The sequence below is a fragment of the Haliotis asinina genome, chromosome 9, assembly GCF_037392515.1.
Source record: "Haliotis asinina isolate JCU_RB_2024 chromosome 9, JCU_Hal_asi_v2, whole genome shotgun sequence".
Taxonomy (NCBI): domain Eukaryota; kingdom Metazoa; phylum Mollusca; class Gastropoda; order Lepetellida; family Haliotidae; genus Haliotis; species Haliotis asinina.
In genome coordinates, this window is record NC_090288.1 from 16,143,532 (window position 1) to 16,167,438 (window position 23,907).

The 23,907-nt window shown below is 38.6% G+C and overlaps 1 protein-coding gene across 1 annotated transcript in view; it reads left to right on the top strand.

Annotated features, from left to right (window-relative positions):
* LOC137295746 (gelsolin-like protein 2) overlaps positions 1 to 17,042 on the top strand; it is a 42,615-nt gene extending 25,573 nt beyond the window's left edge. The window contains exons 2-15 of the mRNA XM_067827277.1: positions 2,076 to 2,129; positions 2,689 to 2,769; positions 3,592 to 3,665; positions 4,659 to 4,733; positions 5,746 to 5,817; positions 6,753 to 6,883; positions 7,741 to 7,849; positions 9,963 to 10,073; positions 10,581 to 10,658; positions 10,856 to 10,944; positions 13,480 to 13,549; positions 13,924 to 14,019; positions 15,360 to 15,437; positions 15,703 to 17,042. Of these exons, the coding sequence (XP_067683378.1) occupies positions 2,123 to 2,129; positions 2,689 to 2,769; positions 3,592 to 3,665; positions 4,659 to 4,733; positions 5,746 to 5,817; positions 6,753 to 6,883; positions 7,741 to 7,849; positions 9,963 to 10,073; positions 10,581 to 10,658; positions 10,856 to 10,944; positions 13,480 to 13,549; positions 13,924 to 14,019; positions 15,360 to 15,437; positions 15,703 to 15,720 (1,089 nt within the window). The 5' untranslated portion in view covers positions 2,076 to 2,122 and the 3' untranslated portion in view covers positions 15,721 to 17,042. The remainder of the gene's footprint in view (positions 1 to 2,075; positions 2,130 to 2,688; positions 2,770 to 3,591; positions 3,666 to 4,658; positions 4,734 to 5,745; positions 5,818 to 6,752; positions 6,884 to 7,740; positions 7,850 to 9,962; positions 10,074 to 10,580; positions 10,659 to 10,855; positions 10,945 to 13,479; positions 13,550 to 13,923; positions 14,020 to 15,359; positions 15,438 to 15,702) is intronic.
* Positions 17,043 to 23,907: the final 6,865 nt, after the last annotated feature.

Here is a 23,907-nt window from a genome sequence, read left to right on the forward strand (position 1 = left end):
GGACACTCATTTGTGTGACTCAGGTTGAAGTAAAACTGCTTTGTGTGTGATGCTTGTGTTAAACATTTTCCTAGCAAAGAGCACTTTCACTCATAGCCATCGTAGCTTGTGTAGTGCAGATGCCCCAGACGTGAAGGTCAAGGATGCTGGAAGATTGTTCAGCAAACATCACTGATGACGAAGACTTAGCACACCAAACAAACATTCACATTTTAAGGAAAATAAGTTGAAAGGTGATCCAGTTCGAATTTTAATAAAAGCAATGAAGGATGTGTAATAGCACTAGGAAAAACCTTAAATGCATGTTCACAGAGGTATTTCCAGTTTCACCTGTTTCAGACCAATTAAGTAGATGACTAACATTCATGTGCCTCGTGTTGTAGCATATGGCTAGCGGCCAAATTACTTTCTTTAGATTTTTTCTCTAATGTTAGTTGAGTTGATCATACAAAATAGTTCAAGTCTGAGGTATTGACTGAGGTAAAACCTGGGTGAATTTGTGGCTGAGCTAGTTTTATTTATGTTGTTTTTTTTGTTTTTGCTAGTTGTTTAACTCTTCATTTGCTCTCAGCACTGTTTCAGTTGTACGGTGGTGGTCTGAAAACAATCGTGTCAACCAAACATTACATCATGATATCTGTCAGCCAAGTCACCGAGTTTGAGCACCTAATTCATATTAGTTGAATTTAATGTAGAGAAATGTTGACAGTTATTCTGCCTATCTTGGTGTTCATGTTATCAGTCACTGGGTTGTCTGGTCGAGACTTGATTATTGACAGACAGCAATCTTACTGCTTCAGTGATAGTGATTCAACACACAAAAATGTTTGACAGATAGTAATCAAGTTGAAGGGAGAAGTAAACTAAATTTCTTGATAACAATTTCTTAAAGATACTTTAATGGCAACATTTCTTTATAAGGGTGTCTGCTATTATAAACAAACAAAACTGATTTCTTTCATTTTGTAAAATTTGTATTTGTGAAATTTGTGGATATAAATTCATGATTGTAAATTTATGATTGCGACTTCTGGTAGATTTGTTCTGTGTGAAGAGTCAGCACTCCAAGGATAATTGAGGAAGACATTAAATTCTGCACCACGGATGTGCAGCTGATGTATCTTCTAGTAGCTCTTCCTTGTGGCCTCTTTCCTCTGTTAATTATTTATAATCTCATCATATCTTCCTGATGCAAAGGCTAACTTAAAGTTGACATGACATGATGTACTTGTTCGAGGAATTTGGAACACCACAGCCAGTTGATATACCCAGGACTTGTTAAATCAATGAGTGCACACGTTGTGCCAATGTTGGAAATAGAACCCAGGTCATCGGTGTGACAAACAAATACTTTGACAACTAGGCTACCCCACTGCCCCTCAATGAAGCCCAGCTGGGGCTAAATATATATCTGGGATGCTCTGAACGCTTTGGATCTTATGTCTTCATGTTGATATGTTTATGAAATTTTTTATACTGTTTGTATGTATGTGCTGGTAGTTTCATGCGTTTGTTTAGTTCAGTGGACAGTTGGTTTCTTTGTTACACACAACTGGGTTTGATTCTGAGGTCATTTTCGTGTCCATTATTGGAATTCCTTCATGATTCAGAACAGCTTAAACATTCCATGTCCTTCAGATGTATCTGTCAGTCATGTTAACTTACTATTTCTTGGCTGTTCGTTTTGTTTCATTCACTTGATTTTGTATTGTTGTTCAGAAATCTCCATTTTCATAAAAACAAGCCATTAAGCAAGGAGTGTTGCACACCAGTGACAGAAAAGTGTAGGCGGTGATAAGATACTGAACTGTCTAATCTTATGTGTGAAATTTCTGGCCTAGGGCTTGTACCGTTTACTCAGTGATTCACAAGACCCCATCCGCCATTAAGGTCATGTAACCTCACTCAAACAGAGGAGGCGTGGTCATAGCTTTTGAATGAGGTCAGGTGTATCAGAATAGCTCAGGCTTTGCTGAAGCTAGGACTCCCTCTGTAGGTCTTCCTCTTGTTTGACCATTGAGTTTGATGTTAACTGTGTAGGGTAAATGTTTGATGAGTTTGTTTTTCTGTTCCAGAGTTTGTTAACTGTTTCTGAACGAAGTCATTCATCACCTACTCAATCATGAGAGGTAAGGATTCATTCATTGTTTATAGTCTTTATCATGATCGTCTCATAGGAAACATATTTAGTATTAGAATGGTAATATTGAGATTGTCAGTGTATTGTAGATTTTATTTTACAACCATCTTTGAAATATCCTGATTCTGTTTCACTCTGTGAAATGGTCATGTTATGATTATGTTGAGAGTTTATGTGCTTCTACTTCAGTGAGCCTTTCCACAAAATGGTCACAGAGCTAAGATGATCATAACTCCAATACTTTAACATAGACTTATGACTGTCGTAGCGCTATGATCACTTTGAGGAAAAGGGACCAGGTTTTTTAATTAGATCGGTCCAAAATATCATAAGGGTTTTATAGTAATCAAGTGTGAAAGATGCACAGTTTCATGGTATTATGAATGAATTTTTTTATTATCTTTATTTTATGATTCTTTTTTTTTGTTTGAGATGGCAGAATTATTTAGGATAGGGTCCATGTTGCCTTTGAAGTAATGCTATCTGTACAATAAAAGACAACTCCAGTGTAATTATATCTCAGTATGTGCAACCATGGTATTTTTCAGGATTAGTGAAAGCCAAGAAATATGACTGGAAGGATTCCAACATGGCTCTTTTTGGCTCTGACACTGAAAAGCAGGTCAAAAGTAAGTCTCTCTTACATATGTACAGTTATATGTTGCTTATCCTTGTTTCAAATTTGTTCAAATGACCTGTATATTTGTTTAGTATTATTGAGACTTTGGATTTCAAAATACCTATATTCTATTGTTATCAAACTAAAAGTGCTTTATGGTTCAACTTCTTTATTCTACAAGGTCACAATGTTTCAAGACAGATTCTAGTCTCTTCTTCAGGTGAGGTGAGGGTATAACTAAAGGGTTGCAGTATATATACACATAACAGTAGACTGATAACAATGGGTAACAAGAAACCTGTATATCTTGTTACCCATTGTTATCAGTCTACTGTTATGTGTATATATACTGCAACCCTTTAGTTTTACCCTCACCTCACCTGAAGAAGAGACTAGAATCTGTCTTGAAACATTGTGACCTTGTAGAATAAAGAAGTTGAACCATAAAGCACTTTTAGTTTGATCCCTCCAACTTCTAAATGCCTTTGAAACAATTCTATTGTTATTCTTTCCTATATAAATTTCTTTGTTTGATGTTTCAAATATTATTTTCTGCATGATTTATGAAGTGTCAGAATCCAGTATGTAGTGGTTTGGAAGGCATTTATGATGAATAGTCGAGCATGCTGTTATTTGAGCATAACCAATACACAATGGCAACAAAACACCGTATAAAGCGACTACTTTCTGAAAGAGTTTATGTGGAAGAATCTTTAGGTACTGATCCTGAATACATGGGAAATTGTAAGTTTGAAGCAGTTTGGGCCACTTTCCATTCTCGATTTTGTCTACATATTGGTAAGACTTGCTAAGTTTCAGTTTCCTGTTCCAGAGGAGTCAGCAGAGGCTGAACCCGCTTGGCAGGGTGCAGGACAGGAGCCAGGCCTGAAGATCTGGAGGATTGAGGTTTGTGGACAAAGGCAGGATTTAATAGCAGGTTGGAGGTTTGGTACCTCATGATATCTTGGTGCAGACCAGGAGAGTGCCCACATCATTCTGGCGATGCAGACAGCTTGGGAGGCTATGTATTCTCTGAAAAGTTTTTTGTGGGTTCCACAGGACAGTGCTTTCAGGGAGATTTAGTTGTTATCCCCCTGGCATGTAATGCGGGGAGATATAGTCGACGTCTCATCTGTCTGTCCGTCCGTCTGCATTTTTATTTTTTTTTGTTTTCCCATGGAACATTTTGGTGTTGGTCTAATGGTGGGGTGGGCTTCGTTTCCGGAGCAGAACTCAAAAACCGTTCAATATTTTTCTGCAAAACTTGTTAGATACATCAGTCAGAACCTAAAGTGGTGCCTTTTGCTATTTACAGGTTTTTAGGCTTCTACTTATAGGCTTCGTTTCCGGAGCACAACTCAAAAACCATATGATATCTTTCAACAGATCTTGGCAGATATATGAGACAGGTCTTGAAGTGGTGCATTTTTCTGTTTACAGATATATGGCATTTATATTTTTCATGACTTTCATGGAAACTTAATCTAAGAAAACATCAGGTAACTGTGTGATTTGTCCTTTCAAATATGTGGTGGCTGGGGGGGGGGGGGGATATCTCATCTTCTAATGACTCTTGTTCATTTGGCCATTTAAAGCAGCACTCAGCAATATTCCATCTATATGGCAGGGGTCTGTAAATAGTCGAGTCTGGACTAGACATTCCAGTGATCAACAGCATGTGCATTGATCTACACAACTGGGATACGATGATGTGTTCAACCAAGTCAGTGAGTCTGACCAATTCCGTTCACTGTCGGAGATCCATATAGAGAAGGCAAGAGCCCTGATCAGATGATCAGCCTTACCAGCCTGACTGTACCAGGACTGTTGAAAACTCTTTGCTGCATTTGTGTATTTAACATTTCAAGTACAATAATTTTCCCCATTTTATGTCAACAGCAATTTGAAGTGAAAGACTGGCCTGAAGCTGATTATGGTGAATTCTTCAACGGTGATTCATACATCATCCTCAATGTGAGTAGTTAACACATCATCAAAACATAACAGTGATTATCCTCAGTCAGTCCCTATACAGAGTTGCCACCCTTTGATGTGCCAGGAACCTGTTACCATGGACATTAATCCAATTTTCACCTTGATTAGCCATGCCAGTAAGTTTCTACAAAGACCCCAAAATTTATGTCTTTGGTTTCTTCAAAATGGGAAGTGAGACAAACATGTCTCTATGTCTTTATCCCTATCATTCTTTTATGCCTTTATATGAATGAACTATGTTTCAGGGCAACGTGAAATGTAAAACATGCTCACACAGTTGTAACAACTTTGGGTCATTTATGTCCTTGGGGAAGGTCCTGATACTCTGGCTAAATATTGAAATGTATCTTTGTGAAAATATGGAAACTTTAAAGATCCTTCTACCTTAGACCTAGGTAACCTTAGTGCGACATTAAAGAATTAGAGTTAAGGTCGACATTAGTAAAGGTTGCTTTGTGAAAGGAACCCCTGAATAGTTACTTCGAGGATGAAAATTACACAAGATACGGTAGGAAATAATTTAGACAACATAACAGATACGCATCACAGCAATGGTGTAAGGTCTTAGATTCATTTACAGATGTGTTTCAAGCAGTGCCCCATATTTCAGTTTTCTTGATAACGACACTTGGTGGTCTCCCTTGTTGTGTTTTGGGAATTCGTACCGCAGCCAATCATCTTGGTTAAATTTGATTGTCAAAATTGCGTATGGTGGCACAGAAACAAATTACATGGTAAATAAATCAGTAGACATCATGTAAACCTGTGCCCACGAGCTGAATTTCCTGAACACTGTCAAGAATACAAGAATAGTTCCATTCAATGTATGATTTACATGATTGTGACTGAGAATGAGTGGCTTAAATGATGCTGGTATGGACTCAACAACTGATATGAATGTGGCAAGTCTGCCTTATATCCAGTTACTGAATGATTGTAAAGGTACACTAGAATCAAGGCTGGATGTGATCCTTCCCTTTTCCTATTTCAGACATACAAGGAGGAGGAAACAGAAGAACTGAAGTATGATGTCCACTTCTGGATTGGCAAGAACAGTACTCAGGTATACCTTGTGTAGAAATATGTAATGTACTGACACTGATGAAGGTCAGAATTGATCCAAAGCAACCTTTGCTTGTCGTAAGATGCGATTAAATATGATCCTATGGTCAGACTCACTGACTTTGTTAGCACGTCATCGTATCCCATTTGTGTGGAACGATACTAATGTTGCTGGTCACTGGATTTTCCAGGCTCCATCATTTAGTGACTGTTACCATATAGCTGGAATATTGCTAAGTGCAGTGTAAACAACAAACCAACCAAAACCAATGTACTGGCAAACACTGGACAGGAATGGAACCTGTGGTGTTAGCAGTTTTATGAGCTTTCTTGTCTTCTGTATTGCTCTTTCACCTGCCTGAACTTGGGTTATGACCAACCCTGTCTCCGAGTTCTCGTGGATGGTTTGGAAATATTGTCTTCCATGTGTGGTTCTCTTTGTTGGTTTAGTGCAGATAATCATTTTCTGAATATATTTGTTTGTGGGAAAAGTCTTTTCAAATTATTTAATGAGATGTGAGTCTATTAAGTTAACATCGACAGCCAAATGTTCTCATTGCCATGCACTTGTGGTGTGTTGTTCCATGAATGGTGATCTGTCTGTGTTTGACAGTTGTACCAACAGTACAAATACAGTAGTGGTTGGCACCCCATATTTGTCATGAAAGGCATCTAATGGGATCAGGTGGTCAGGCTTGCTGACTTAGTTGATACATTGTTTCATTGTCATTGTTTCCCAATTATGTGAATCATGTATGCTGATCACAGGATTAACTGATTGACTTTATTGTTAAAAGACTGTGATTGTACAGCTTTGTAAACAAGAATCAAACAAATGATTTTTGTTGCTGATAGCGCTCCATGCATTGTAGGTTTTTTTTCCACCCAGTCAATAATTATTTCTATGGCAACATCAAATGCATGTTATATCACCAGGATGAATATGGAACCGTTGCCTACAAGACCGTGGAGCTTGACACATTCTTGGATGATGCTGCTGTTCAACATCGTGAAGTTCAAGGTCACGAATCCTCACTGTTCAAGTCTTACTTCCCCCGGGGCATCATGTATGTTTACGCACTTTCTAAACACTGCTTTCAACACTGACTCTGCTTCTGTTCATTCTTTACTGTGATCATTGCAATTATTAGTGTCTTACGAAAACAATTGTCCAACCACAGAAATAGTTGTACAGAGTGTAAACAAATAATCAGCTCTTGTGAGCTTTACAGGCTAGAACTGGTCTCCAGCAACCAATGCTTACTCTGTTTCTGACATTGCACCATGATGTCATGAATTGTTGCATATGATATCAATCACTGGATTGTCTTGTTGAGGTTTCAATTTTTTTCTGCCCACTTTGATAAAGCTGTGAAATTGCTGAGTGTGGAGTTGAACTACTAGACAAAATCAAGGCAAAACAAAATATATGAAACATTGTCAAGGCACTCTTTGTGAGAAAAAGTTACAGAGGAAATTGGCGATATTCTCCTCTTACCGAAATTTCACACATTTTATGAATATTGCATTTTATAAGGGATACCACTTTATGGTAGTGTTCCTTTATTCTCAGATTTCCCCCTACAGGGCTATTCAAAGCTGGTGATGAAAAGATTATATTTTCCTCTTTTCCTTTATTTGTTTCTCTCAGTGTATTGTCATATTTGGCTGATTGATGTATATGGTTCAACTCAAATGGTGTTTTTTAAACTTGGTCATGTTTCTTTTTTTGTATTTCCTTTGTCAGATTGATAGTGGAGTAGCTTAGTGGTTAAGGTGCTCTTGTGATGCTGAAGGTCCAGGTTTGATTCCCCACATGGGTGCAATGTGCGAAGCCCATTTCTGGTGTCCCCCATCATTGATGAAACATTGCTAAAAGTGTTGGGAAACCAATCACTCACTCATTTGTCACATCTCTTAACAGGACGATGGAGGGTGGAACTGAGTCTGGCTTCAGGCACGTGGAGGAAGAGACATATGAACCTCGGCTCCTTCGTTTCAATGGGAGAGGGCAGAATATTTCTGTCAGGGAAGTAAGTCAGTCCTGATTTCTAAAAACTTTTTAATTGTTGATTTGATTGTTAGTTGATGCAAAGTAGAGATGAGGTGTTAAGGGTGTGTAAGTGGGTCATGGTACTTTCTGAGACCTCAGTACAGTCATCCCTCGCAATAATGCACTTCGTGATACCGCGGATTTGGTTAAACCGCGGGGTAAGCTGTGGCTCCCTTAAAACTGTTGAAGTACGATCACACCCTTCCATGAAATCGAAAATAGCTCCTCAACAAATCTGCTGTTATGGCCAGGAAAATAACGTAAACTAGTGAAATTCAATGCGAATGGCAACTGACAGCGTTAATCGTACATATCCATTTTTTCAGATGCTTAAAACATGCAGGGTTTTCTCAGTAATAATCATACCAACATCATAGTAGTAACTTATGAAAGACAAGACATGCTATCACTGTATCAGTTGAGTTACAAAGAGTAGTTACAATGTTTGCTGTGATGCCCCACACTCTGCTATAGCGTGGGTAAACACAGTCATCCGAGAACGTATGGTGTAAGAAAACACATTTTTTTCATTAAATTCAATCCCATTTTTATTCGTTAAAACTGTTGACAGAAACAATGGAGACACCATGGCATTACTTCATTCTATATTTGTACAACTTCCGCTTACCACAATCGTGAGGGTCCGTTTTTCGTACCTACCACGATAGCACCAATTTCACATTATTCTTAGCAGTCACAACCAGAATACAGTCTCATAATCCATGGACTCCAAGACCACCGTTATTGGCTCATTGGAGTCAGTTTTAACAATTAAATCACCAACATTTTGTTTTTCACAAGCAAATTTGCAAGTACCGCGGGAAGTCACCGTCTCCTACGTAAAATGTATCCAGACAGGTAATAGCCTGTGTATATTATGCTAGATATATTTGCAAAAAGTATGCGTTATATACTACTCCGATAGGAATATATAATATATATGTTACAATAACTGCTTAATATATAAAATATTCTGACAATGGAATAGAAATTATCTGATGTAATACTATCGGATCATTTTTAACTGAATCACCGGTACATTGGACCAAAACTTCTGTACACAGCTGATTGTTATTTAGGTCATAGTTGAATAACAGGTATCATTACAGGAACAACAATTAAATTATTATATCTAGTGATTGTATTGCAAGTTTCTTGTTCATATATATGTTTTTGTTTTCAAAGTTTGTTTATTTTCACCTTCAGTGATACGATTTTACTTGGCCTTTGTTTCACATTATGTAACAGGTACAATAACGCTGATGTCTAATAACGTGGGGGATCATCCATGGACCCCCAAGACCCGCGTTTTGATAAATTGTTTGTAAATAGATACATATTTTATTATTGGTAGTTTAGATTAGTAACTGAGAATGTTAGTAAGTTGGGCCCACTCTTGCATATCACAAGTTGGTGCACGCAAATGGAACCAGGAACCTCCTTAGTACTGGAAAGTAAGCGTTGTTCGAGACTCACATGCCCTATGAACGCTGATACAATAGAGATGTTCCAGGATCTGATGATCTTTTGTCAAAGATTCTTCTGTCGCTGATCTCTGTATCTTGCCTATACTTGCGGGTTTCTCTGACAGGATGGTACATGTGGGTCTCGCTGATTGCATGGTACATGTGGGTTTCACTGAAGGGATGGTACATGTGGGTCTCAATGATTGCATGGTACATAAATGTTTCACTGAAATGATGGTACATGTTATGGTACATCACTTCAGTGAAACCCACATGTACAATCACTGAAGTGATTGTACATGTGGGTTTCACTTAAGTGATTGTACATGTGGGTTCCACTTATAGGATGGTGATTGTGGGTTTGACTGAAATGATGGCATTTGTGGGTTTCACTGAAGCGATGATGGTTGTGGGTTTCACTTACAGGATGGTACTTGCGGATTTCAGTGATAGGATGGTACATGGGGGTTTCACTTAAAGCATGGTACCTGTGGGTTTCACTGATAGGATGCTAGTTGTGGGTTTGTTGAAAAGATAAACATCTGACACCATCAATTTTGGATTTTTAAGCTGACATACTTTGTTATTAAAAAGTGTTCCAGTTATAAGTGTCGGTTTTTCTTGTAGGTGCCACTCAGCAAGAAGTCGCTCAAATCTTCAGATATTTTCATCCTCGACCTTGGCAAGAGGTTTATCCAGTACAATGGCAGCGGCGCTAACATTTTTGAGAAGTCCAAGGTGAGTTTCGTGGAAGAAAGTGTGTTAGTCCAAAGGTTCATGAGTGCAAAAGTGGGATACTGCAGATACTCAGGCAGCTATGTGTTCCATGCTACCTATTGCTGCTGCTTCTAGATGAGATGCTGTGGGGGTGTTTCCTCGCCATGCTGAAGGCCTAGGTTTGATTCCCCACATTGGTACAGTTTGTGAAGACCATTCCTGGATGTTTCCAGCTGTGCTTTTGGTGAAATGTTGTTAGAAGGGGTGTAAAACCAAACTCGCTTGCTCACTCAGAAGCTGCAGTGACATAGAATTAATGACTAGACAGTGGTATAGATGGTGTAGACCAATGCATCTTGTTGTTAAACGTAAAACAGAGAAAATTGAAAATGATGATGCTGATCTTGGTAGTATATTCATGATGATGATGGCGATGGTGGTGGTATGTTCACCATCATCGTCATGATATTTTTGTTGATATTGGATGATGATGATGATGATTTTGCAATAAAAACATTGGTGTTGCAGGCTATGGAATTTATGGCTAAACTGAAGAATGACAGAGGATCCAGTGATGACACTGTCATAGATGAGGGTGATGGATGTGTGAGTTAAGACTTCACATATTGTACACAGAAACATAACTAGATAAACAGACACGGCTAGACAGACTAAAGTCCTGTTGCAGAACTCGTCTTCAGTAGCTCATGCTTATCGTAAGAGGTGAAGTTAATGGGATTGGGTGGTAAGGCTTGCTGACTGTGCTGTATCAATCACTTTCTTCATAACTTATTATGTTTCAGCCTGAGTTTTTCGATGCTCTGACAGAAGATGATGTTGATGGGGACAGTGATGATGAGGATGAGCCTGAAGGAGACAAGAAACTCCTTAAGTAAGAGCAGCAGACCAAGGCACCGTTGGTCTGTATTCTGAAATTTATTGGTATAGGTTGACAAGCATAACCTATATGTTATTTGATTCAAGGGTATGTGTATGCCATGGTTGTACTATTCATTAGGTACCTGCTGTGTGAAGTACAGTCATCCCTCGCCATAACACGGGTCTTGGGGGTCCGTAGATGAATCCCTGCGTCATTTGACAGCTGCGTTATAGTACCTATTACATAATGTGGAAAAAAGGCCAAGTAAAATCGTATTTTCCAAGGACATAACAAAACAGCTATTTTGTGTATTGTGCCCAGTCAAAACTATATCGTATCGTTGAAGGTGAAGATGAACAAACTTTGAAAATGAAAACATATATATGTACGGGAAACAATGAAAAATCACTAGATAACTTAGTTGTGATTCTTGTTATGCTACCTGTTATTCAACTAAGTCGGAAATAGGGATCAGCTGTGCACAGATGTTTTGGTCCAATATACTGGTAATTCAGGTAAAAATGATCTGATAATATTACATCAAAGAACTTGTATTCCATTATCAGAATATTTTATATATTAAGCAGTTATTGTAACAGATTGCATGTTTTCTGCAAACGTAATTAACGTAACACTGAACATAGGCTGTTACCTGACTGGATTCATTTTACATAAGAGAAAGTTTGACAAGTCACCGCTGACTTTCCCCGGTACTTACAACTTTGTGAAAAACAAAATGTTGGCCATTTAATTTTTAAAACAGACTTCAATGAGTCAATAACACGGGTCTTGGGGTCCACGGATTACGAGACTGTATTCTGTTTGTGATTGCTAAGAATAATGTGAAATTATTCACGATAGGCACGAAAAACGGACCCTCGCGCTTGTGGTAAGGGGAAGTTGTACAAGTATAGAATGAAGTAATGCCATTCACTCGCATGGTTTCCGGTGTTTCTGTCATCAATTTAAATAAATAAAATTTGGATTGAATTTAGTCAAATAAAATGTGGTTTATGACACCATACATCCTCGGATGACTGTGTTTTATAGCACGATGTGTTGCATCACAGCAAACATTGTAACTACTCTTTGTAACTCAACTGATACAGTGATAGCATGTCTGTTCTTTTATAAGTTACTACTATGATGTTGGTAGGATTATTATTGAGAAAACCCTGCATGTTTTAAGCATCTGGAAAAATGGATATGTACGATATACACTGTCAGTTGCCATCTGCACTGAATTTCACTAGTTAAGGCAATTTATCAGACCGCAAGAGCGGATTTGATGATGAACTATTTTCGATTTCATGAAGGGGTGTGATCGCAGTTCAAGTTTTTTTATGGGAGCCACAGCTTACCCTGTGGTTTAACCGAATTTGCATTATCCCGAAGCACACTGATGGGAGGGATGACTGTATTTGTGTGGTTTAAGAAAATGTATTATTGTCTCCAGTTGAGGTATTAAAATCAGAACAGGTCCAAAGTGATGCAGATGGTGATTTGATGGTCCAGATGACCTGAGTCAACATGGTATCACCTACATGTGCTAACACTATTTGACCAATATATATGTAGGTGGGTAATAGCAGAGGTGCACATACGATCAGTGTAAGATGAATAAACATCACCCTAAGAATCGTCCTCAATATCTCCGGGGTATATGTTCTGATAAATCTCCACTATACCCTGGATGCATCTATGATGAATTTATTACCTCGCTTGGCTGGCTTTTTATTCAATCCGATGTCAGTGCTGGGAAGTTGAGCATACCCCTCACAACTCACTTTCACTTCTTAAATTTTCTGACTAATTAAACTTGGCAATACAAATGATGTAGAGGTACTCTGAAAGCGTTAGAAGGAGTTTCCTCATATGTTATTTTAAAGTATCAGACCTGCCTATTTTTGTGTATGATTTCCCTAATATCTGAGTACTGCAAACAAACTTTCCAGCTGCTACTGCTATCTTTGTGGGCACTGGCAAGCTCGGTCATAATGGCGGCTTAGCTGATAGGCTACTGTGAAAATGCAGAGCCAGTAAAGGGAGATAATAAAATTATCAGGCCGAGCCATAGATGTATCGAGGGTATAATGGAGATTAATCAGAATGTGTACCCTGGAGATCTCAAGAATGCCAAAGAATATATCATGACAGTATATTGATGCGAATTGCAGTGCCACGCTTCTGGTTTCTGTCTAAACATCACCCAGGTGGGTGATCCGTGATGGTCCTGTGGCAGAATAGACCTTCAGCAACCCGTGCTTGCTCATAAAAGGCGACTGTGGGTGTCGTAAGAGGCGACTAACGGGATCAGGTGGTCAGGCTCGCTGACTTGGTCGACACGTCATCTGTTCCCATTTGCACAGATAGATGCTCATGTTGTTAATCGCTGGATTGTCTGGTCCAGACTCGATTATTTACAGACCGCCGCCACATAGCGGGAATATTGCTGCGGTGCTGCATAAAACTAAACTCACTCACTCAACCAGCTGGGTCTAGTCTGAATGGTGGTGTTTGTCAAATGATGTGTTTTTTGCTTTCCAGACTATCTGCTGAAGGTACCTTTGAGGATGTTAAGACTGGAGATATTAGTAAAGACGACTTTGTTTCTGAGGTAGGTGCCATTCTCAGCAAGATGCAAAATAGCAAACTGTCAAGAAATTTCTAAATTTGGTATCATTTTCAAGAAAGATGTGTCCTGAAGGTGTCTAACCTCTTTAGACTGTGTAATTGTAAGTCAGCTTACTGTTGTATTTATAGAGATGGAGTTTATCTGGATATTTCAGCCTCTAACTACTGAGTTTTTCATTCTATATTTCTCAAAAACGTCTCTTAGCATGGGGTCATGATTTGTAAGGGAGATACTGGATAGTCATGCAGTTAGGGTGTTGCAGTCCCAGGTTTGATTTCCCTTGTTGTAACATCACACCATGATTTGTTTGAGAGAGGTGTCACACGGGGCTGGTGATAAGTGCTTTGACATTACAGGATGTTTTCCTCCTGGACACCCCTTCAGAAGTCTTCATCTGGATTGGGTCTGGTGCTTCCCCAGATGAGAAGAAGAACGGTCTCCCTCGTGCACATGTAAGATACACATTGATTGTTCACTCAATATAACAGACACCTGGATTGGAGTCAACCAAGGGGAAAAGTGTTTGAAGCCCTTTATTGGTGAAACAGTGCTTGAATAGTGATAAAAAATGTGAAAACCTGACTTGCTCACCAACCCACTTGCTCTTTTTGATGTGTTTGTTGTCTTTGTCTTAGGTCGGTATCAAAGGGAAGCAACTCCATGAATCTAACTGACATATTGCCACACAAGAGGCCCATGTGCTTATTGTGAGAACTGACGTTTAGTCATGCGTTGCACACAGTGTGAAGCTCGTCTGAGCTAATTGGCTACAATGTATGAAGCCCATTTATGGCGTCCCTTCTCGAGATACTGCTGGAATATTGCTAGAAGCGGCGTAAAACCATCCTCGTTCCTTCCTGTGAGCTTCCAACATCTCACAAGTTACTTCCATTCACAAGGGGCCTAAATATGGCCTGGCTAAGTCCCTGTAATCCAATGTTATCGAAAGAATTGACCTTCTGTTTCATCACAGTATAAGCCCTAGCAGTATATCACATGAAAATGTTGTTGTCATAAACTATATCATGTCTTCTGGTTGCCCCATGTGCCAAATGATGGTACGTCTGTAAGATAATGGCTGCTCTGACTTCTGTTTTAGTCATCATTGTAACAACATTATTTGAAGATAGGAATGTGAAGATGTGAAACTTAGATTGCTAACTGAAAGCGGATCATTTACTGAAAACAAGCAAATATTCAGTTGTATGGTATTGTTAATAACTCAGCCATTTTAGTATATTATGTATTAACTTTGAAATGGTAATTTTAGTATACCTCATTTATTAACTTACTGTGATGAAATGTTCTGTCATTTATGTAATGCAATATTATTTTTATCTCTTGTCAAGTTTACTGTCTTATCTTATAAGTATTGATAAAACATACAAGTTCTAAAAGTATCTCGGAGGGAACTCAAGTATTACATGGTTGCCAAACCTCTGAACTTTATGGCAGCCTTCTTTAGCGTCTTAAGAAATAGATACATTAAACACTTGTCATCATCAACATATGGTTGTTAAACAGAGACAAATACAATGAGACACGGATACCCACATATCTGGAAACCTTGCATTCGGATCAATTTTTACAATTTTTTTACATCATCTCTTAAGTAATGTAGTCCATTGTATTGCAAAGCAGCAGCACCCAGTGTAAGCAGTCCTCAATTAAAGACTTTTTCAAAACTGAATAGTAAAGGTAGGATTGTTATTTTGTGATGGAGTTTTTAATGTCTATACATGTTCTATAGAAACTTGATGATCATAAACATGTCTGTGGTTTATTGTCCCAGGCGTACATGCAGAGCAGGACTGTAGTGTCCTCTCCTCTGACTGTCATCAAGGAAGGGGGACGGTCAAAAGCCTTTGAGGTAAGTGGTCACCACAAGCAAATTGGACAGTATTCTATCTTAGGACGGCGTTGGGGTAGCCTAGTGGTTAAAGTGTTTGCTCCTCATGCCAAAGACCCAAGTTGGATTTCCCATATTGGTTCAATGTGTGGAGCCTTTTTCTTGTATCATCTACTGGAATATTGCTGGAATGTTTCTAAACCCCGCGTAAAACTAAACTCGCCATTCACTCACTGCCATGTTTGTATTTTGGGGACCTTGACACAATATTTGTTTTCTGTTGCAGGTGGCAGTCTCTGCATAAACCACAACTACGGCCATATTGGACACCAGATCTCCCAGACAGGCATCGACACAGATTCCTATAGATGTGAAGACCAGGAGGAGGATGTTCGAAGCATGTTTCATCTGCATCCATTATCTCACACTACCAACTTATGGTATTAAAGATTTCAAATGGCTAAAATTGAAATACTTGCTAAAGAACTCTTTCATTTCAACTGGTAATCTTTGATTCTGGGAATGCTGCGATTAAAGCAAGGTCAAATTGGTGTTTAAGAAACGACCTTTAACTTTTGACCTTACAGAAATGACCTTTGTGAAGGTCAGTGTCCTGACTGAGAGATGCTGGTGTTGAACATTTTCTGTATCAATAGTCTAATGTATCATGTAGCTGCTACCACAAGCATGCAAGGTAATAATTGTGCATGACACACTTTCTAAACAATGTTGCTGATTCTTCCAGGTTTTGGCCTAGGAATTTATCAATGACAATAACATCTTACTTATTTGTATCTAACTATAATTGTGCAGTAGATGATAAATCATTGAAAGTCATCCTCAAGTGCTGCATGTTTGACATTACCAAAAGAAATTGGATGGTGAGGTTAAATTCGCATATTTCAGTTATGTTAATAAATAACGTTATGAATATTTAAACATTGTAGAAGAGGAAAATTAAGATCTGAATGAAAATCATTTCAATCATTAAAAATGTAAACTGCCAGACAGTTTTTCTTTGAAAATGAAAACCATGTTACTTGTGCCTTAAAACCCGAACAGATGTGATAAAATGCATGTAGAGTTTTCTTGTATTTGTAAATGCATGTCTAAATGTTATGTCATCCGGTAAATATTTATGCTACCCAAGTCCTTTCATACTATACTTCAAGAATTCACTAACTACTCCATATGCTTATTTTACTTACGTTCTTGGGTCTGCTATCAACAAAGTATTGTAACAAACCCTGTGTGTAATATACAAACCAACTTCACTTGTGGCAATAAAAGTCGTTTATTTTATTGGGACTTACAGTGGTCGATTTATTTTGAAATCATTTTGATGTTTGTCTTTTCTGTAAAATATTTTTCACATTATTGTGCTCCAATGAATTGACTAAATGTCTTTAGAGCTAAAAAAACTCAAGTTTATATCAGTTTTACCCATGACCCTCAGCCCTATGCAGACACTGATGCTAGCTGGCTTGTAGCTTGCCTTTATTGAGTTCAGAGCATATGAGGCTTTGGTAGTTATTTTCGTTTTTAGCTTTGTATGTCATTGTTATTTTGAGCAGTTTATTTTCTTCTTGACATATTTAGATACAAATAAAAAGTACTCTGTTGTGAGGTGGTTTGTCCTTGATTTTGTACAGATCAGTTGGGTCAGTGGGAGAACAGTAAAGCGTCTACTTGTCACACCAAAGGCCAGGTTTGATTCTTCACATAGGTGCTTACTTTGGGTTTGATAGTTGAAGTAATAGGTTGAGTATTGCTTTGTGGCATTGTCTCCAAGCAACTAACAGTAAATGGTTACAGAAAATTGAACTCGTTAAAGGAGCGTACAGGGTTGTGAGGAGTTTAATGGCTACAGTGTTCACTACTCTCTCTCTCTTTCTCTCTGTGTTTGTGTGTGAGAGAGAGAGAGTGGGTGAGTGAGAGTATGTGAGTGACTGATTACTATTTGAGTACAATGTGTGGCATATCTGCTATATGGTGCTACAATACTCTTGAGCCAAAGTCTGCTGAACATGTGCCTAACAATGTTGGTGGATTACGTGTTGACAGATTTTTTTAAAGGATATCTGATGATGTATTTCATGCCCAACGATTGTTCACAAGCGTATGCTGTACATAAAGTGGAAGCTCTCTAAACCCACACTAATCGGACCTGAAGAAATAATCCAGTTTAGACAATGTGACGGATTTTAGAGCTGGTGATAAACGTACAAGCCATGAACAGGACTTAGATTTTGTGCTGGCCTGGACACTTGCTGGATTGGACAGATGTCGGTTTTGAGAGCTTTTTCTGTACTGTCGATTGGTTTGGTTCTTGGTTGTTGTTTAATGCTGTGTAGCAGGGCGTGGAGTCATCCCACAGATGACATCCTTACCTTGTCAGCTTGCAGAAGGGGTTAACCTCTTTGGTCATGTGGACAAGGCGTCCGACTTCTGATCAGAAGTTCCGTCGTTCGAATCCCAGCACGGGATTCGGAAATGTTGTGGTCGCTACACTGTATTCAACAATAATCATGCAATATGGCGGCGGACTGTAAGTAATTGAGTCTGGACCAGACAGTCCAGTGTTCAGAAGCATGAGTATTGATCTACACAACTGGAATACGATAAGCCAGCGAGTCTGACCACCAGAATGTGATGCTGAAGGTCAGTTCTAACCTGGATTTTCACTGGCACTGTCTTTCAGAAGATACGTTTGTATGCATGTGCTATGTGTCTGTCGGAAGTTGTGTTTATACAGATGATCTTGCTGTAAGTAATGGGTGGTCGCTAAAGACCCGGGTTTGATTATCCACGTGGGAACAATGTGTGAAAACCATCTCCTTCCTGTATGACGACACACCTCCACCGATACATTGGAGAAGGGCTATTTCTCAGAGACGCAAAGCTATAGACAGCTGCCAGCAGCAGGCTTGATTGTAACAAGCAACGAAACAACTGTAAGTCTTCCACTTTGTGTCAGCATGTCAAGTGAAACCCATACTCTTTGTAATGTGTCATTATGGTTGTAAGAGATAAGTAAATATTTGTCAGTTCTGTTTGTCACACATTAGTTGCTGTCAGGAGAGTGATGGGCCTAGAATCCAATGAAAACAGAACTGTATCCCTACAATTTCTGGAATACTAGAACTGTCCCCCAGCGACTGACCGATGCCTCATTTCACAAATCGATCTTTGCACTAAGGTGATCGAACTTGCATAACTATACATAGACTTACGACAGTTGTAGCGCTTAGACCGCTTTGAGGAACGGGACCCAGAGGCAAGATTTTCGAAGGTCGTTTAGCGCTCAGATTGGCGTAACTGCGATACATTAACATTGTCTTACGATTATCTTAGCGCTAAGGGAGCTTCGAAAATCTTGTCCCAGGCCGATATATTTAACAAAGTGATCTTGGCGCTAAGATGACCGTAACTCCCATAGTTTAACGTAGACATGCGATAGTGACAGTGCTACAACCGCTTTGTAAGACTGGTTCCTTGTTTCAAGAGGTGACCAGATGGAACTGCTGATCAGGCTTGATGGGTGATCATGTGTCATCGTAACCATGTTGCTCACAGTATCAACCACTGCATTGCCTGGTCGAGGCTTGTCTGACCAGAGCAACAAACGTAAACTGTTCCTGATGCAGTGAGAAGTGTAACTAATGTCTTCATATCTCTTTGAAGTGGTAATTAGTGCGATGATCTCGAGAACGGATGCTTCGATTTATATTCCATTGAAAGATCAATCTTGTTTTGTAAAGCATAAGAATTATAAAGGTAGAATTTGTGACTTAATGTAAGCACAATCGCCAATGACTGAAGGGGTGGTGTACATACAGCTACGCCAAAGGTACTGTAAGTTCCCATGGACCCTAGCATTGTGATATACCTTCAGTTGATGGCGATCTACTTAGAGAATAACTCACTAGCTATAGGTACGAGTGATTACAATAAATGTTCACTGAATATCAATTTCACAGGGAACATAAATCTCTTGTTCTGCCTTTAGAGCTAATATACAATTAAACCATTCAAGTTTGGAAAATATACCTCCGTTCGGTCTTCTTTCTTCTCCTTTGCAATTGATCCAACACTGACAAAGTTCAACAAATCAGAAACAGACAAGAAGGCAAAGTTATCAGTATCGCGTCCAATGGCCAAAAATGCTCTTCATGGATATGTCTACTAGTTATGACTATGTCAAATGTTTGGTGTGTACATGGCAAAGTGGAAGGAGAGTGTTGAAAGGCTGGGTCCTGCTCTTCTGTCAGTCGAATTCAAAGTTGTTAGCACGGAAACACAAAACATATACTATAAACAGAAAGTATGGGAACATCCTAAAATTTGATTGTCATATACAGTCTTAACAGTGATGAGATTATTTTATTTTTGGGATTGGGGATCCAGGGTCAGACTCTTTATTCAATACATGTATTTGATGTCATACAAAATCATTCGACCACAATGATATAAAATGTCACCGATGCACTTGAGGGATGGTAGAATAAACATTTAAACCTTACTTTATATAATAAATCATTACCAATTTAAGTGAAACTCAACACAAAGTTCCTTTGCCCTTGCGATGGTGTAATGCAAACACATTCTAAGTTATAATTAACAACGCATGTCGGTACTAACAATAGCTGACTTAACATGATCTATATTCATTTATCATGTACATTACTCATAAATGCTGCACCATTCTTGAACAGCGACCATGTTTCAATATAGGGTCGTCCTTTACCTCAAATACGGTACGCCCGTACAGAGTTCTTGAACATGTACTGTTATTATCCGATGTACGATGAATTTAACATAACGGTTACAGCTGAGCCGTGATATATTTGACAAATAAATATGCTTGAAGCAGTTCAAAATATTGGTTGACCAAGTTATATAAATGAAGAACTATGTGACTGATCATTAGAACGCACTGAGACTGACTACGGTACGTTACGCCACAAGTAAACAATCTATCCGCGTACGAGCTGTGCAGACGAGTGTGGCGGCATGCTAATGAACCGTGACCGTTGCGTTGCTGCACAGATTTCCACAGCGTTAGCATCTATTCGTTAAACCCACTGAAGTGCTTTAAACAGACAATGTAAACAAACTCACTAAAAAGTATTATAACAATTAAGCTGTTAACGGACTCCATATACAAAGTTATGAAGAATATGCCTGTAAGCTTGGAAATCTGAAAAACCCCGGTTCTTTTCGAACACATACACTAAATTTCGTAGCTTCCAAATGATTGCTATTTACCGGATATTTTCCGAATTAATAACACACGATAGTGCACGATAGTAGCGTATATCAAATGGAAAATATATATTCACCTAGGCGTTGCTAATGCTGTACGAATTTAGTCAGAATAACTTAACGTTCAAGTATTTCTTCTGAACATATGCAGTCACAACTTAGTTACCTAAAATTACAATATCTACGAAAGCAACTAGTCACAATATAAAACATATACTTGCATTGTCATCTGTACATATTCTAAATTACAGAACGTACGTATATACATAGCTAACGGAAACTTCCAGGACACATATTGCGATTGTTTAGAAATAACAGAAACCTAACTTGTAAACCTTGCCTGTCATACAGCCGAATTGTGTGTTTAAGTTATAACTATATTAGTTTTACAAAGTGTCGGCATACAGCACTACCGTAGTAATTATACCAAGTTACATTGAACATAACAGCGCGGTCAAGATGCAAGATTAGAACATGACTTTGATAACGTGTAGAACAAGGTTCATTGTTCAAGTAAGGCGCATTTTAAAGGGGAATATGAGAGAATTTCAATAGTTTGCTGTGTGAAAGATAAAGCTATCAAAAACATATGCCCAAAGTTTCAAGTATAAATTATGAATATTTACGTCTTAATCGTGAAAACAGTTTCTGTTATCTCAGCTTCGGCCATTATGCATATTTCGCTGGAAGTCACGTGACCTTTCCGCTCGTGACGTCAAATGTGACAACCTTCCAAAGACCAAGCGCTCCAGTAATACAAGTCGTGTTGTTTCTGTCGTTTTAGCAATTGGTACGATAGTTTATTCAGTTGCCAAGGGAAGCATGGAATCATCGAACAATGAAAAGAGCCACAATTTCTTCCGTTTTCCAAGTATAAAGACAGATTTAGGTAAGAGAAATATTCCGATGATTCCGAGTCAGGAGCCCTTACTTTCAACACCAGTTGTCATCGGAAAGCCCTCATCACAGTCACACTACAGTGAAAACATCTCTGTGTACTTCATGAATAAGGTTTATATAACACACTTTGGCACCTTAACAATATAACTGAACCGATAAAACCGATTATTCGACAGTTTATTGTAGATAAACATTTGTAGTGCATTTATCTTGTAAAAGAGGTTATTCTTCTTATAAATACATTTATTGTAATTATTCGCGACCATTTCAAGCTCGGACACACACCTCCCCCCTTACGAAATAAACACAGTCTTACGAACTTACTAGTCTGTGTTCCCGATTTTCCCGACGTTGACATCAAGTGGTCAAGATGTTAAAATTGTAAGTAATTTGCTCCATGTATAGATTATTAAGCATATTTCCTTCACAGTTGAATGTAAAACCAGTCAAATAAGGCCGTATTGGGCTAGGGTGGTAGATACAGGCACGTTTCCACTCATAGGTGTGTTATAAAAGTTTGGTTTGAAATGTTAAGAATGGAATGTCACCGCCTTCCTCACCAGTGTTATCTATTCCTATAAAAGCTTCATGAAAATGGTAAGCATACATGGGTTTCAGATATCCGCCACATATTTTTCACAACTGGTGTTTCATATGTTTGGATTGAGCAAGATGCAGGGACAAAATACAAATGTGTAACAGCACTTTTGCTTGAAGAATCCGTGATATATATTCCCAGATTTGGCATGACTCTCTTTGTACATCCACAGTTTTACGGAATTACTCAATCTTAGAATTACAGCCTGAAATAAAACCTTACAGTACTAAGTGATAACACCTTGATTCGTGCATTCTGTTAATTACGTATTGCATTGCCTTGGGTTAAAGATAATTTATTGAGAACATTGTACTAATGAAAGCATTCCTGTATGCACTATGTATGTATGTTGTAATAATCTAGGAGTTCTCGAAGATGAGTACCATGTATTAATTGTATGTGAAAGGTATGCGCATCTCGGAACAAAATAATTACATAGAATCAATTTCAAAAGTCTATTTTCGGTTCATAAAATACCCAGACCATAACTTCTGTGCTAGTTTCATGAAACGTGTTTACCTTTTCATGAAGATGTACGTATGTTCTTCCTGTCACGTGTTATGGCTATGTCGTCACAATCAATTGTACTTTGGGTCACATGGTCAAACTACCGAATAAATAAATTAAATTGAAATGAATCAAATTGGTGCCTCCGTTTCGATGGATTCTTCTTCTTCCTCTTCATTGGAAGTTTCCGCTGCATGATGTAAAATCAGCTGATATTTGGTATACAACCAAAAAGGATGCCACCGGCTATAGTTGACGTCATGTCACGTGACACCGTCTCTGCTCATTAACTGTCGGGTGTTTCCGTAATAAGCGGAAATCCGAGGTCGCTTTTCACTTTTTATTGCGATTTTACAAACGTTTTGAGACATTTTGATACGGAAAGTGATCTTTAAGATGCTCTTTTCCATATATGAAAAAATAGTTTTACGTTAGTATTCTCCTTTAAGCAAAAATATGAAAACAACAAAGATTTAAGTAACAATGGGTTACCTTAATACAAATGGAAGGGCTCCCCGGACCGACTGATGTATGCATCAGACCCTGGTGCTTATGTAGCTGAACCCTCTGCTTGTATGGCATAACCAGTTTCCCTAAAATGGAGACGACGCTTTGCCTAACTTTTGAAAAGTTGTGGCATCGAGATATTACTCAATTTTGGCAGATAGCTTTTGAGATTATAATTGCTTTTGCCGTGTGTTGTTGGAAAAGTTGAGTAATAACCAGTAATGTACGTGGTTAAGCTTCCACATCTACATCTGTCTAATTTTACAGCGCGCACAGGCGTGAATATTTGACCATTAAGTTGTGGTCGGAGCGGTCACTACAAGTACTGGAGTACTGTGTACTCAATCAGCTGCAGGCCTTTAGTGGCATGGGGCCATGGCGGTAGCATAGGCAGCTGGCAGTTACGCAAGTTGCCGATAACAAGTCTGCTACAACGTGAATACTTTAACAAAATTTACGCAATATAACATTTACTTCGGTGAATACTATCGGAATAATTTTTGGTAAAAATATACACATCTTGCAACTGCCATAGTATTTTACAGTGCCCGTTTTTTTCAATGTTGTAGTGTCTTCCTTTATTGACCTCCAGTTCACTGGACCTAGTCGAAATCAAATGAGGCATTTTCTAAGAGATTTAGATTTGACGTTCTAAGATACATCTCTGTTACCAAGCCGGATTTAATGGTGCAATATGTGTCGTATATTGAGTTT